Source organism: Alligator sinensis, unplaced genomic scaffold, assembly GCF_000455745.1.
Source record: "Alligator sinensis unplaced genomic scaffold, ASM45574v1 scaffold247_1, whole genome shotgun sequence".
NCBI classification, from domain to species: Eukaryota; Metazoa; Chordata; order Crocodylia; family Alligatoridae; genus Alligator; species Alligator sinensis.
Window position 1 is genome coordinate 2,212,796 of NW_005842002.1, and position 16,697 is coordinate 2,229,492.

A 16,697-nucleotide genomic window follows, 5' to 3' on the forward strand; every position below is an offset into this window, starting at 1 on the left:
GGGGACCCTGATGGGCTAGGGAGTCTATAAAGGGGGCTGCGCGCCTCGGTGCGAGGTCCCCAGACGCTCCCGAGCTCAGGAAGACAGTCTGATCACCTGTCTTGTCTAGATAGACCCCTAGGCCTCTAGCTAGATTCCTAGCATAGGCTACCACAGCTTATAGCTAGACCACGCGCTATCCGGAACACCCTGTGTGTTGCCCAACTAGGCATCATACCTGTACTGATAGTATTTTCGGCTGCAGTCGACCTTCACGATTACACCTTGCTTGTTACTCGCCGCTACCCATCAGTTGTTCGTTTTTCTACCTGTACCATGTCGTCTGTGTCTACCTGCCACTGTAAATAGTATTCAACTCATTAATCATCTTGTTGGTTTGTAAGTAAATTTATGAATTTTCTTCACCTACTACTTGTCCCACTTTTTTCCTCTCTCACACTTGGCATCCCCGAGCGTGTCTGGGTTGGTGTCACTACTCAGTGCCCCACTCAACACACAACTGAGGCCATTTTCCAAACACCATCCTTGAATTATGGCCCACAGCCAGCACGCACAGCTTCTGGGAGGGCTGCTGATGCCACTGCTGCAGCTTCGGGGGAACCTGCTTGGCTTCCTTAGCCTCCAGCGGCTCCTCCTAATGTCCCTGCTACAGTGCTCACTCCAGACACCAGGTAGGGAAGCAGCAACAGGCAGCAGGGTGTGGGGCTGGCAGAAGCACAAAGCTCAGAGCCTGGGACCCGCACCCAGGAGGGCAGTTGGAGCACAGACCTCAGGTGGTCAGGGTGTGTGTATCAGTGTGTGGGATTTGTGGGCTATGAAGGAGGGTGGGGGACATGTGGGAACCCCCCCCACCCCAACACACTCACCTCCATGGTGCAAAGCCCCCACTGGCAGCAGCAGGCAGGGACCTCAGGGTGCCTGTGGCTCATGCAAGTGCAGCTGCTCAGTGGCACACAAATCCAGCTAGGTCCACAAGCTGCATGTGGCAGCAAAGAGAGGAGCTAGGATGGCCCGCTTCTATTGCATGATGCTCATGTGTGCTTCCTGGCATTCTTGTGCCATGAGGGGGAAGCCCCGTGCAATGTAGCCAATGGTCTGGGCCTGCTCCCTGGCCCCATGTGCAGGTCCCAGGACTGTGAAGGAAGCAGGTGGCAGGGCTCCCCGTCACTTCTGGCAGAGTCCTGGCAGCTGCAGATGGCAGCAGGGGGTGGGGAAGGAAGCCAGCTCCATCGCGCAGGGCTTCCCCCAATGGTATACGAGTGCCAGGAGCCATACATGAAGTACAGGGAGTCCCGCGCAATAGAGGGGGGCCAGCCTAGCTCCACTCCGTGCTGCCACATGTAACTTCTGAAACTGGTTGGAGCTATGCACTGCCAGGCAGCTGTGCCTGAGCAGACCAGCTGCCTGCTGCTGCTGCTGCTGCCACCGGGGGCAGAGGCTGTGCACCATGGCAGGGACTGTGTGCGGAGGCCCTCACTCCCCTCCTCCCTCCCTCAGACCCCACAAACCCTACACACCCACACCCTGCTCCCACAACCCCACAACATATACACACTCCCACACCCTGCAACATCCCCTACCCCACCCCACCACACACACTGCCACACCACTTCACAAACCCCACATACACACCCCACAGACAATACACAGGAGTATTTTTGAGCTATTATGCAATCACCTCTATACACACACTAAACACAAACGCACATAAATTAGGACAAAAATATTTTTTTAAATAAAATTAAAATATGTTATAGTAGATGTTTGATTTTTAGTATATGATTTGTTTTTTTTCTGGTTCCAAGATGGCAAACCTCCCCCCCCCACATACAACCAAACGGAGTACTTCCAGAGCAAAGGGAGGGACTTCCAGTGGTAAATGTCAGTGGTTAGGAGCAGGACTTCCAGTCCCAAAATGGTGACCAGGGATGGGGCACCTGCCAAGGGGTGGGGTTACCCATGAAGCCCTCAATAGCTCACCAAAACTCATTAAGCAGCCATCCAGCTGAAATAATTGCCAACCCCTGGTTTAAGCTCTTCAGTCAGGGCATAAGCTGCATAGTTATATCCTCTATACAATATATACTTCTATATAAAATGATGCATCTTCACTAAATTGAATACTCCCAGAACCATACTAGAATTTTTGTGGTCTTGTTTACAGATGCTCATAATGTAATCTAGGATCCTAGTAGCCTTCTTGTCTGCAAAGAGTCAATAAAGTCTATTTTCATCATTACTTCTCATAACAAATGTGGAACATTCTTTTATAAAAAAACAAAAAACAGACTTGTACATTTTAGATATGTTTATTTTTAAAAAGATGCACATAAAAAATTAAGTTTGGTAATATTAACATCCATCAAATATAGATAGACCACTCCCTAGCATGTGCTTAAATATTTGGAAAATGCTGTTTTCAATTCTGGTGGCATTAGGCAAATATTGTTATTCTATAGGTAAAGTAAAGGTTTTGACAAGATTTCTTCCTATTTTCTCTAACACTTTTCCATTGGCAATATTCAACCTGGAAATGGAATATAGTATGGGAGTTGTTATACCTTACCTTAAATACATGTTAATGGCTCTTAAAACAGGAGTGTCCACACATTAGGACAGGAAGACGGGAACTAAGTGCCCTCTGAGCAACTCAGATATAGCCCTCTACCAGCAGGGATTCTCTCTAGCTTGTCTTGGGCAGCTCATTTCAGTCACATTAGACTGATGCACAAGGCCAGGAAGTTGGGAACAGTCCTTCAATGTCCCCAGAGGTACCAGTCCCAGCCTTCTGAAGATAGACACTCTATCCTGCCCCAGCATGACAGCAGGAAGAGCCAGCAACTGAGGAAGCCCTAAAGCCACCCCCCCCATTTTCCATCCACTCCCATTCCAGGCTCACCCCTACCCCCAGTGCTCATCAATCCACCCACCCCAGTCCCTGCAAGCTCACCTCCTTAAACCCACTGGCTCACATTTTGTTTCCCCATCCCTTGTGACTCACTCTCCCTCACCCCATCCCTCTGGTCCATCACAGCTCACTCCTTACCTCCTCACCCCCTGCCCAGTCCTGACTAGCAATGGTGGTAGGCAACTTCCCATTCCCTGCCTGCTCCTACAGGACAATAACAACAGCCACAGATAAGTGGAGAGATACTGTGGAGCTACAGGGGGTGGTGTGCAGGTGAGCAAGAACCTGATCCCATCCAGCAGCAACTGGCAGGCCTGATCCAGGCTGTAGGGCCATTCCTGGAACCTTTACTGCTCCAGGAAGCAGGGCAGACACTGAGCTGACTTGGCAGCTCCTAGCCACCCCTCGGCTTGCAAGCCTTTTAGGGACAGGTCAGAGCAGTGCATGTTAGAGAGGGTATTAGCCCTTAACATGTGACTGCTCACAGCACATGGTAACTTTAACACAGCTTAACATTCCTTAGAGTTAGCATATACTAATTGGAATGTGTAACTACAACCTTACTTTTATATTGGGTCGCGAATAGGTTACATGGCTTTGAAAATGGTAAGTGATCCCACTGGTAAATGTCACCAGCAGAATTCCTTGGATATTTCCCTGCTTACCCTCTTGGCTGAGCAGGGAAATCCAGGAGAGCCTAGTGAGGAAAAAAGAGGCCTATAGGCTGTGGAAGCAGGGGGCAGTCACCAAGGAGGAGTTCACTTGCTTGGCTCGAGCCTGCAGGAAGCAGTGAGGAGAGCCGAAGCGGAGATGGAGCTTAAGCTGGTGACAAAAGTCAAGGATAACAAGAAGTCATTTTTTAAGTACATAGGCAGCAAAAAGAAAGTGCAGGATAACTTCGGACCACTTCAGGATGAACAAGGATAACTGGTAACAAATAGGATGGCTAAAGCAGAGATTCTAAATGAATTCTTTGCATCCATGTTCCTGGACATGAATACAAATACGCATCCCATTAGGACTTTAGACAAGCCCATGATAGATACCAACCCACCAGTGGTTCATGCAGACCTAGTAAGGGGGCATCTGGAGGGGCTGAATGTATTTAAGTCAACAGGCCCTGATGATCTTCACCCTAAAGGTACTTAGGGAATTAGCTGAAGTCATAGCAGACCTGCTGGCACAACTGTTCAAGCACTCATGGCGCTCAGGACAAGTCCCAGAGGATTGGAAAGGGCCATTGTGGTCCCTATTTTCAAGGAGGAGACGAAGGAGGAACCAGGTAACTATAGGCTGGTTAGCCTCACCTCTATTCTTGGGAAGACCTTTGAGAAAATAGTTCAGGAACACATTTGCAGGGGACCAGTGGGTAAAGTAATATTAAAGGGCAATCAGCATGGGTTCATAGCAGGCAGATCTTGCCTGACCAACCTAGTTCATTTTACGACAGGGTCACAAAATGCTTGGATGAGGGAATAGAGGTAGATGTTGTTTACCTAGACTTTAAAAAGGCCTTTGACACAGTGTCACACCCAATTCTTATAAATAAAAAACTGCAATATAGATTATTACACAGTCTGGTGGATGGAAAATTGGCTTATGAAACGCACCCAGAGAGTGGTGGTGGACAGGTTGGTTTCTACCTGGAGAAATGTAGGCAGCGGAGTCCCCCAGGGCTCTGTCCTGGGACTGGTACTATTCAATATTTTCTTTGGTGACTTGGATGAGGGAGTAGTAAGCACCCTGTCTAAGTCTGTTGACGACACAAAACTATGGGGGGAGGTAAACATATTAGAGGGCAAGGAGCAAATTCAAGTGGATTTGGACAGGCGGGGAAGGTAGGTGGAACAGAATAGGATGCAGTTTAACAAGGATAAGTGTCATGTGTTGCACCTGGGGAGCAAGAATCATCAACACTCCTATAGCCTGGAAGGGACCTCTATGCGGCATTGGTCAGGCCACAGCTGGAGTACTGCGTCCAGTTTTGGTCACCGCACTTCAGGAGGGATGTGGATAACCTGGAAAGGGTTCAGAGGAGGGCCACCCATCTGGTTACAGGCCAACAGAAAAAACCCTATGTGGACCGACTGGGAGACCTCAACCTCTTTAGCCTGCACAAGAGGAGGCTGAGAGGTGATCTTGTGGCCGCATACAAACTCATTGGGGGGGGCAGCAGGAAGTGGGGGATATGATGTTTACCAGGGCGACAGTTGGGGTAACTAGAAACAATGGATACAAGTTAAAAGACAGCAAATGCAGGCTGGACATCAGGAAAAAGTTTTTTACAGTGAAGGTCTCCAAAATATGGAATAGGCTTCCAAGGAGGTGGTATCCCCTTCCTTGGAAATATTCAAAAAGAGATTGGACAGACACCTGGCTGGCGTCATCTGACCCCAGTGCTCTTTCTTGCCCAGGGCAGGGGGTTGGACTCGAAGATCTAATAGGTCCCTTCCAACCCTAATAACTATGAAACTATTAGTAAGGCCACTGCTTTTTCTTTTTCACTGATTTATAAATGACCTAAACTAGAGCTGAACCTGAAGAGAGACATTTGTCCAGCATCACCAAAACTGGCTGGACATGCAAATGATTCTGTCATTGTTACTTACAAGAATGTTCAAAATGAAAGTAGGATTGAATGTAGCCAAACTAGCCTAAAAGTTTCCTTGATCAAACCTTTATACAATTATAGTTAAACCAGCCACCTTCTAATTCTTCCTAGACGTGGCCATGGGTATTTCTACTATTGTATCAAAATACAAGAGCTAAACCAGAAAAAAATTCTGAATGTATGTAAAAACACAGCTGACAGAATCTCACAAGAGTACCCCATATGTCTTTTGACCAGTGATTTACCTAGTTTTATTTTAAGTTTGGCAAGCTTTGCCTCTACCACTTGCATAATTGCAAAATAATTTTTTTCATAGACTCATAGATTGTAAGGTTGGAAGAGACCTTGGAAGATCATTGGGTCCAGCCCCCTGCACCTAGCAGGAAAGATGCCTGTCCAGTTTCCTCTTGAAGATTTCCAGGGTAGACGATTGTATCACCTCTGGGAGGGACCTTATTCCACAGTCTGGACACCCTAGTTGTGATGTAGTTTTTGCTAATGTTGAGCCTGAAATGGTCTTCCAGGAGTCTGTGACAATTACCCCTAGTTTTACCCAAGGGTGTCCTGGTGAACAGCTGTTCACCAAGCCCTTGATGTACTCCCCTGATATAGCAGTAAGCTGCTACCAAGTCCCCTCTCAGCCTTCTCTTTTTCAAGCTGAAGAGTCCCAGATCCCTCAGCTTTTCCTTGTATGCCTTGCTGTGCAAGTCTTTGATCATACACGTGGTCCTTCTCTGGACTCTCTGAGGCTTTACCACATCCTTGTTAAAGTGCAGCACCCAGAACTGGACATACTACTTCAGCTGAGGTCTCACCAATGACAAGCAACAGAATCACTTCTTTGGTTTTCCTGGAGATGCACTGATTGATGCATGCCAGGGTAGTGCTGGCCCTGCTGGCTATGGCATTGCACTGCCAGCTCACGTTCAATTTGATATTTTCACTGCTTTTAAAACAGAAAACTTTCAATAACACTTTATTTAATTCCCCAGTCAGTCTCACATCCTCTGCTAGTGTTGCTTCTTAATAGCTGACAGTTGTTTTTCTTTTCTCCTTCCATAATTATTCATTTTTTCTGGCTCTTCACAGCTATTGTGCTCTCTTCTTGTATTGTTGCTCTATCTGCATGCCATGGCTAACTAATTAAATCCATCTCCCTCCTATTTTATGAAGACTGCCTTCTGTCAACATATATTAGATCCAATGCAGCTCACAGACAAATTAATCAGAGTTTGCACAGACTTCCATTACAGTGTTAACCAGGGCACAGGGAAGAAGGATGGCCTTAAGGTAAAGTACTAGCCTGGTACCCAAAAGACCACTGTTCAAGTCCCTGCTCTACTAGTTATATGTTCAGCAAGGTCTTCATCAACTCGCTTAGTCCCCAGCTGTGGGTCCCAGAGAGTATATGCGCTTCTTATAGGTATAAAATTGTAGCCTGCAATTCTACAAATATCATTATCTTGATATGATGGAACAAATGAATTAGGGACAGACTGCAGCTGGTTCTTCTGTGGGTAGATCTAGCTTACAATTATTTACCCCAGAGTAGAAATGGAATGCGCTCAGTACTTCTTTTCAGGAAAGTCAAGTACTACTTGAGCTAGCCCCTTCCAGTTAACTCTGATATGGAGGAATTGAGGCAATACCCACAGCTGTGTAGGGAACTGAAGGAGCAATCACACACTGCATCTTCCTCATGTTCAAGAGCAACAACAGAAGCTAACCCCTAGTGCACAAACATTGTAAAGTCAGCCCTTGGGCATTCCATGAAGCTTCTCAAAATGTATATGGAGCAGTTTCAGACTCACAAAGCACTAACGAAGAGCTACATCAACAGTCCCAGGATTACTTAAGTGTTGCTGTAGCTTACACAATTCAAATGCCAAACACATTCCTTCCTGTTTTTCAGCATATGGTGATGGTGTTGTTTCCCAGTAACTAGAGATCTGGGCACTACTTCTACTTAGAAAACTGACTTGAAAGGCAAATACCTTCCCTTTCTTGACATTTGAACTGACACATCATGCAGCTTTTAATCAAAAATCCTGATTCTCTACTTTCTTATATCAAGGATATTTTCATTAGATAAACCTGTAGTGACTGTGAAGGAAGAATCAGGCTCATAGGGCTCCTATACACATATAGGCGGGCTGCTCCAACATGCTGTATGTCAGAGCAGACTCGATTAATCAAGTCTGCTGGAGTGTGGTAATTACTGCACTCCAGCAGCTTCCAGTGTCACATGTATCAGTGTCTCCACGCTGAAAAATGGCAGTGGAGCACTTTGAACTCAAGCTCATTCAATAGGTTTTAGTTCAAAGCACCCCGCTGCCGCTTTTCAGCACAAGGACGCTGATACACATGATACTCTGGGTGCTTTTACTTAATGCAGCTCTTGGAGCTGAGCTAATTAAAGCCCTCCCACCTCCTGCAGCATGTCTATAAACACCCATAGTGACTGCTGCTCAATCTCTTCTGTGCAGCAACATTAAGCCTCGCATTTCCTCATTTCCTGTGTACAACCCTTTTGTGAAACTGTGTGAAATTATTAGTAAAATAAATAAGTAAACAGATGCATAAATGCATCCTAGTATGAAAAAGCAATGCAAGTACTGCAATGTCAGGATAACTCCACCATGTCTCTAACTCCACCCTCTGGTATCAGGATGCTTGAAAGTTCACCAGTAATTGAAAGCTGATGGAGGGTTTGCATTCACTCAAGAGGCAGAACTACTCCATCTAGCTCTGAGATTCAAAATCCAGCTAAGATGAATTCTTCAATATGGAACCAAATAAGGACATTTAATATTCACTTATTTGAGGTCTATAACACTACTAGGACAGATTCTCACCTCATGCAAATCAGTGTAGATCTAGTGGGAGCATCCCCATGAGTGGTAACATGCATTTCCTTGGGGACAAACAGCAGCTGCTTGTCCCCGAGAAATGCCTGTGCACGTGCGCTCCAGCACACCGCACATTGCCACAGGTGGGACAGGAGAGGCTGAGGCCGGGACCTGGGCTGGCCCCACAGGACTTATCTGGGGTCCTGAGGGCCTCCGTGGGCTGCAGCTGCAGCAATCCAGCAGCATGAAGCCTGGCTGGCAGCTGGAGCATGGCTCGCTGGCCAGGCTCTGGTTTCCAATGCTGCAAGCTGCCACCACAGGTGCCACCCTGCTTTTTTAAAGTGTGGGGTTTTTTGACACCTGGATCTTTTGCTGTCTACCCCTCCAGCCCCCCATGCTGCAAATTAGCAGTGCGGGGAAATACTTGCATGTGCGGCAAGCACCGTATGTGGCATCACAAACCTGGATACTGCATTGATTTCAATGGAGCTAGGATAAATTTGTACCACCAGAGGATCTGGTCTTAAAACATGAGGCCAAAATTCCAGTCACTATTGCTAATCTAGTATACTTTTGTCAAGAATTATGTCCACATTTTCTAATTTAACTTAATATTTATTAAATTCTAGCTTAATGCTAGGGGAAGGTAGACTAGATTAAAAAACTAGAGCTGCATGGCAAGGCAGTGCGTGCTGAGGAAGAGTTGCAATCTGACTAAAAATATTAAACATTTTAGAAATACTCTGAAGATTTAGAAAAACCCTGAAGATTTCAAAGTATGTTAATTAAATGTTATTGTTGATATTTAAATTCAAAGATGAAACTGTCTCATTCTCTGTCCACTTTCCCTTTCATCCTCTTGGTCTGTAGGGTAGAAGAGTCAAGCATAGGGTGAGACAAGTTCATTTTATCACCTTCTGTTTCAAGCAGACTTATATATCAATCTTACCACAGCTTTTAAAAGCTGGAATCTTCCACCTAAAAAAGTAGGTGGAATAATATGGCCCTACTTTGTTAAAGCTATTAAAAGTGAAAGTATAGAATAAGCTTTCTATGTGAAATGCTTTCCTTTAAAAATACTCATAAAACATAACTTTCCAGGATTTCCTATCGTTTGCAAGGTTTGGATCAAAACTTGCCTGTCCTATTTCAGGCAAAATATTAGCAAGAACATATAAAATCTGCTTTTAAAGCAAGGCTTTAATGAATAATGTTCTTGAAAGATTGCAAAGAATTATGAGAATAAATAAAATCCTTGAGAAGTGGCACTGTGATCCACATCATCCCCTCCAACCAAAGAATGACTCTAAAGAGAGGGAGTACAACATAACTTTAACCCACTTTCCATACATCCATTCCTGGGCATTGAGACTTGGCCCTAGTCTGAAAATGTCCTCATTTATACAGCAGCATTGGGCCCCATGAGGCAGTTCAATGCATCTTTTTCCCTAGCCGTGCCCTTTCGAGGCCACAGGGAAGGGTGGTATTGCCTCTGACCGTGCACTATGAAATAACTTCAGTTGTTAGGATGAGTCTCTGGTGGCCACGACCATTGGTTTTACAACCGTCTCACATCAACGCAATGAAAGGCTGCCCTGCCCTGTCCCCTTGGGGCATATAAGCATATACACTATTTTTTCACCAAACTCAATATTAGAAATTTCTGCACTTATCCCTATGTTAGGGAACAAGTGTTCAAAAAAGTCTTACTTAGGCAAAGATTATATAAACTCTTTAAAATAACCTGAAAAGTTTCCTTCTGCTGCATGATACAGTTATGATTACCTAAAACACTGTGCTAACCACTACCATTTCCACCAATCAAAATGGAGAGAGAAATTTTAACGAACTGTATAATTCCCCATATAGCAAAGAAAATTTAATTTAAAGAGAATTTTGTAAATATATATCAGGTAAACAATGAACTGGTACACTGGCTTTTCCTTGAAGGCTACAAAGGAATCCATCTCAGGCCTTTGATTTTTTTGTCTTAATGTGGGAATTAGATCAGCTTCTGATCCCTTTTATAATAGTGTAACAGTATGTTCTGACATGCTATAGAAATGTAAGTAGTTTAATTATTTCAATGGAATTGGTTCCGATACACACCAGTTTATCTGAGAACAGTTTATCTGAACCAGAGTAGTTTAAAATAAAGACATATCTGCTGACATTAACATCCAGCTAAACTTAAAATCTAGTCACTTTCATGAAAACACAATTAAACTATGCAACAGGTAAATGTTAACAGGTTCTAAAAGACTTTAACAGCAATCATTTTCAACTTTTCATTTTAAGCAGTCATAAAAAAGGAAGAAAATGTTATACAATTGTTGAAATATGAAACTGCAAATTGCATAACTATAATACACACACACACACACACACACACACACACCTGGATTTTTCCAACTATAAGTCAACCCCACATTTTCATGTTCAATTTTAGGAAAAACAGCTTTTTCTCTGAATATTCAATGCTAAAATAAAAACTACTGAAAACTTGTCTGATGTGGTATTTTTACTGCATGCACAAAAATACTGCAAGTACAAATGTCAAGACCAAATTATAGATCAACCCCATGAATAAATCAAGTTTGATTTTTACAGTCCATTGGGAGAAAAAATAGACTGATAATCAGAACTATACAGTAAAATCAAGGTCTATTGTACCTAAATGAAATAGGTCTTAGATAAAATTACCAAAAATCTTTTCACTCCATTAAAGTATTTTTTCAGACCAACATGAACAAGCACCATGAGTCATTATGTGATGAATGACACGCTTTCATTTCACAAACATTCTGCACGGGTTGATTCCTGTACACACTAATGCCAAATGCATGCTAATCCTTTTATTTTCATGTTCACCATTAAATTGGCAGGCTTCTCCGCAAATATGTTTACATACACTCATTTTTTAAAAGTGAAAATCCATCAGACGAGAGAAAAATTTAATTTCTTAAAATTCATGTTTTGACATATAAAAGTTTCATACTACATTTCCCAATACAACATTCCATGTTCAAATCAACATAGGTTTGTTCTCATTAGATAGCAGACTCCGTTTGTAAACAAGCAGATACTCTTTCATTGCTTTGGGAGGGAAATATGATAGAACACTTTATACATTATATTGAATCGTTTCTACAAATCATCTGCACGACATGCCATTCATAATGCCTCCAAACTGTTAAGAATGGATTGAATATTTTGCAGAGGAATGGAATTTCTATGCAGTCATCAATATACACATACTTAAATTCAGTGCTACATTTTTCATTTTATGAATCATCTAAATATAAAGTCCTTTAAACATGAAATATTTCACAAGTCTCTATTGAAAAGAGGCCAGGACTGGAAAGGAAAAGGTATTCCAGGTCAAGATTAATTTATAATCTTGTGCCAGCTCATACTTCATGCTGTGTCAGAATCTAGCCAACGTTCTCTGAACTGGAATAGCAGGGTAGAATATCAGGTCAGTACTGAAGAGTACTGACTAGGAATGATGAGCCTTATCTAATTTCCATGGAAATAAAAGGAGTCATTCCATTGGAGGCAAAAGCAGGCCCTAGCTTAGGGTTTGATTCTTCTGAAATCAACAGGAATAAGGGTAGTTTACAGACAGTTTGCACTTGTCCATACTATGCCTGCCTTTTGATACTTTTTATAATGCTCAGCTGTGGGATTATTATTACCAAGTTTCCAAAAAAAACTCTACAAAGTATCAAGGACAATATATTTCATCACTCTATGACATGCAGCACTCTGTGCACAACATCACTTTTTGTAATCAAAGTAAGGTCCTTCCAGTGGTCACTCAGATGCTTTCCATTATTGGAATACAGCTTTAAAATTCAAATTGAAGCAGATATTTTGAAAAAAAATCACAACAGCCAGTAAATAGGAGCCCAAGGTGGTCCTTCCAGCACCTCTATTATTTAAATTCCCCTACCTATGATATATAAAATGAATAGCAAGAGTCAAGTCCTTGACCCTTGGAACTCAAAACACAACATTCCCATTGACTTCAATGGGACTAAATATGCATGCCTCAACCCAAACACATACTAGTATTCTATGAAATTATTCTATATACATTATATCCTCATTAAATTTCAGGTGACCAAACCTGACTTCCTTGTTCACCCCAAATTCCCTAGATTTGTTTGAGTCTTGGGTGTACAAAGAAATGCTGGACTGATGACCTATTACATAGGAATCTATGTAAAAGAAGATTTTGTTCACATCCAATTTGTTCTCTAATTTTCAGGGAGGGGTTCCTTAATAAAATAGGAGAAATATATGAATATTTGCCTTTAATTAGTATATTTTATTTCCCGCAAACCTGTATCAGTCAACTGATAAAATATGGGTTCATCAACCATTTATTAAAAATACGTAACAAATTGTTTTAAAAGGATGGTAAAGGGAGATTACTATTGTTTAAACAACACGTTAAGCAAATTAGGATCTGATTTTATGAAAAAAATCAAAGTTTGATCTTTTATTACCTCCTAATCCAGGTCTAAGACGATTATCATAACCATCCAGAAGTCTGTCCAAAATTCTTGTAAAGATGGTAATATTGTTCTTGGCTTCATCTTCCTGGGAGTCAGCCAGCACTGATCTAAATGGACATTTTACATTTTACAATCTCACAGAAATATTTTATAAACATTCAATATGCAATTTTTATAGATTAGCTTTGAATTTTCAGTTGTTGCCCACTGATTATCCATGTGCTCCTATTCATGCCACCTTTTTCTTATAAAACATAAATTCTGGTGTATTCTGAAATAATTCTGTAGTTTCAATGTATAAATATGCACAAATTACATATTAAAACAATGGCTCGTAAACATGTGAGTCTAAGAATCATACCTCCAGATCAGAAGTACTTAAATGTCTAAGAGTCTTTATTGTCATACTAAATACTGTTTCCTAAAAGCTTTGTTAAAAATTGATTATTCAGGGAGAGAAACCTAAAACAACATCATGGTGCTTCAAACCACTTACAGATTGGATCATTCTCTATCTAGCTGCTGGACTACTCTTCTCTCTTCCCTCACCCCTGCATACGCTATCTCTTGAATAGATATCGTGGGTATGCCTCCACCCAATGGTCATATAATGTACATGATCAGAAGTACTGAGGTGAGGGAAAACTCCAACGACCATGCTTAGGAAGTCCTCTGATGTCAATGCATAGTAGGTGGCACAATGAAAATGATTAGCAGCTGGCATGCTAGAAGGTAACTGTGAAGTACCTAAAAGATTTGGTGGTTTTAACATGGTACTTGGAAACAATTTTTATTTAGGAAAAAAAAAAATCTCTCTTTTTTTAATGTTCTGCCAGATCCAGATGTCCCTTGTAAGAGTTCCAGATCACAAAGAAACCTGTCAAGGAAAGTCTATGGATCATCCAAAATTGTCTTAAAATTCACTTCTGAAAGACAGACCTGTTTGGGAAACACCAATAATTCCAAATAAATGCAATTCAACTGTCTAGCCAATAATGGTACTGACAAAATTACCTGGGCTGGAAAAGTCAAATCATGGCTTTACATGCTTTTGGTACCTCCTCCTACACAGAGCCGTCACGTCACAAGTCAAATGTTAAGCAATCATTTATGTGAAGGACAAGATATTCAAACCTCTCATTTCATAGCAACGTAAAGTATTCTGGCAGTAAAATAACATGTACTATATACATTATCAGTTTACACCATTTGTAACAATCTATAGGGTTCTTTTTTTTATTTGAATACTTGTATTTTGTAACAGTTGATTAAGGTATTCCATTTGTAACAATCTATAGAGTTCTTTTTTTTATTTGAATACTTGTATTTTGTAACAGTTGATTAAGGTATTCCAAATGAACAATCATGCTATAAAAATGACCATATTTTGTCTTATCTAAACCACAAGCTATCTTCAGATGACACATTGTTTTCTTAACAGAAACAATCTTAAAAATAACAAAAGCAGAATTTTATTTTGGCCCCTAAATTCAACATTATGTAGTATTTACATGTAAATTATTGCAATCAGTGCTTTCTAAGATATTTTCCATATAAATCAACCAGTCAGTTAATTTACAAACTAAACACTAAGATGTAACGTGAATTTCCACAGAGCTTTTAGTCTTATTTAAGATTATCATGTGTTGAGAGGCAGGCAGGCAGACAGAATCACTACTTTTGTAGTATAAATCTCTGCCATTTTAATTTTTTTTCCAAAATCAGAAGAGTCTTAAAATCAAGATGCCACTGAAAATCCCATTTTAGTTCATTATACTACAGTAAACTCTAATCCTGCCACTCTTATTCACCTGAAAGGGCCTTAATTACGCACATACTCTTGTTGACGTCAGTGGGATTACTCACATGAGTAAGGATTGCAGGATAAGGCCCACTGTGACTCAACTAACACTGCACCATAGTTGGTTGTAAAGTAAGATAGGTAGCCCATTTTAAAAGATTATTTAATTCTGGTCACTGTGAGATCCAGCAGAAAATAAGTACGGGGATTTTCAGCAACATGAGACTCACATTAAGTGACCTGAGATGCCTATCATTCTGAAAATCATATTAGCCAGAAGACCAACTGCAGTCAGAATTGAAACAACTAAAATGAAGTTACAAATTGCAATTAACTGAATGTTTAGGCAGTGTAGACTTCACATAAACTAATTACATGTTAAAAAATTACTTTCTATTATGTTGTCACTTAGACATGGAGATGTCTATACAATATGAAAAGTTGATTAATAAACCAGGCTATTGTTTTATTATATGCGATTGTGAAGTTGTGTACTATCTCCACCTAGAGGTTTCAAGCTTTAATATCATTTTTTATTCTTGTTATATTGGCCACCCCCCCCTGCCAAAAAAAAACAAAAAACAAGCCCATGCTCAAAAATGCCAACATTATTTTAGAGGCTGTGGTCTGCTGTTTGACATCACAACAACTTACTGCTCTTTTTATGATTCTGTTGCTTCACCTGCACCATTGCTTTATGTGATTAGCTTATAAGGTATACTGACAAAAGAAAAAAAAACATTTTACAACTCAGATTGTAAAAAGAAAGCATTGAATGGCATTTTTCCTTCCAAATGCTAGAATGAAAAACGTCAATTCAAAATTGCAGCAAATTATTTTAATCCAGCTATGAACTTTACATTGTTGATCAACCACTGCAATTGCTCTGGAAACCATGAAATACGGTATTGAAACACCCAACGCAGATTTTTTTTAAACATCACAAAAAAAGCTTCAGTAACCCCTTCCATCTGTGGGAAATAAACAGGTCTCAATATAACACATGTTTCTGTTGAAGAGCAATAAGAAGCAATCTTCTCACCTTGTTGGCTCCCACACCAATAAAACGAGAAGAACCAACTGCATCTCGGAGAGTGTCAGTCTCCTCTTCATAGCTGCCCTTTGCAATACCTAACGGTGCAAGAAAAAATACAAAGCCACTCAGAGCTCACAGCCAGCTTCTGCCACCGCTTTCAACTTAACCAAATGAAAAATGTGTGTCACTTCAATGGAGAATGGACACCATTGGCTTTCTGCAGCACTTTTCCCTACTAGCAACTTAGATCTCCAGCCTTTGCAAGCATCCTGCTTTGGACAGACATGTAAGGCATAATCAAAAGTGGCATGTGAGCAGATGCCTCAGACGCTTTCTCTCTTCTGGAACAGGAACGGCCCCAACCAGACCAAAAAAATAGATAGATAGATAGATAGATAGATAGATAGATAGATAGATAGGTTAATTATTCCTCCTTTCATTACATGGCAATCAAAGGGGGTGAGAAAGAAAGAAAAACAGAAAAGCATCATGCCATTTGCAAAGGACCAGTAACAGGACTGGGAACCAGAGCCATTCAACTGCTGCCAGAGGCTGCACACGTTTGCCAGCTGTCTCAGAAGAAGGAAAGCAAATCAGAAGAGCCAAATCGCATCCCAGGCAGGGGATCGGCAACCCCAGGGCAGAGCAAAGTTGCAGAATAAAAGGAGCTGGAGCTGCGGGGGCTCGTCTTGCCTGAGGTTCAGGGAGGGGGCTGAGGCAAGAGCCCCCGCATCCTGCCCTGTGCACCCCCAAGACACTCACACGTCCCGGAAAGAGGGGAGCGCTGCGGGGGAGCCTACCTGGGAGCAGCAGGAGGCGCTCGGAGATGCAAAGGCTTTTTTTTTGTTGTTGTGAAGGGGAGGTGGGGGCGTGGGAGGGGGAGCCGAGGGGGATGCCTCCCTCGCGCCGGTCTGGAGGAGGCTGAAGGTGGAGAAACTTGGTGCTAAGGAGAGGGACTGCGGCGGCGGC

General features: G+C 41.9%; 1 protein-coding gene across 1 annotated transcript in view; it reads right to left on the reverse strand.

The window, feature by feature from the left end:
- Positions 1 to 15,805, reverse strand: part of GABRA2 (gamma-aminobutyric acid type A receptor alpha2 subunit) — a 125,077-nt gene extending 109,272 nt beyond the window's left edge. Inside the window, exons 1-2 of the mRNA XM_006021739.3 lie at positions 15,735 to 15,805; positions 12,883 to 12,998 (exon numbers count right to left, since the gene is read on the reverse strand). Of these exons, the coding sequence (XP_006021801.1) occupies positions 12,883 to 12,998; positions 15,735 to 15,805 (187 nt within the window). The remainder of the gene's footprint in view (positions 1 to 12,882; positions 12,999 to 15,734) is intronic.
- Between the last annotated feature and the right edge of the window lie 892 nt (positions 15,806 to 16,697).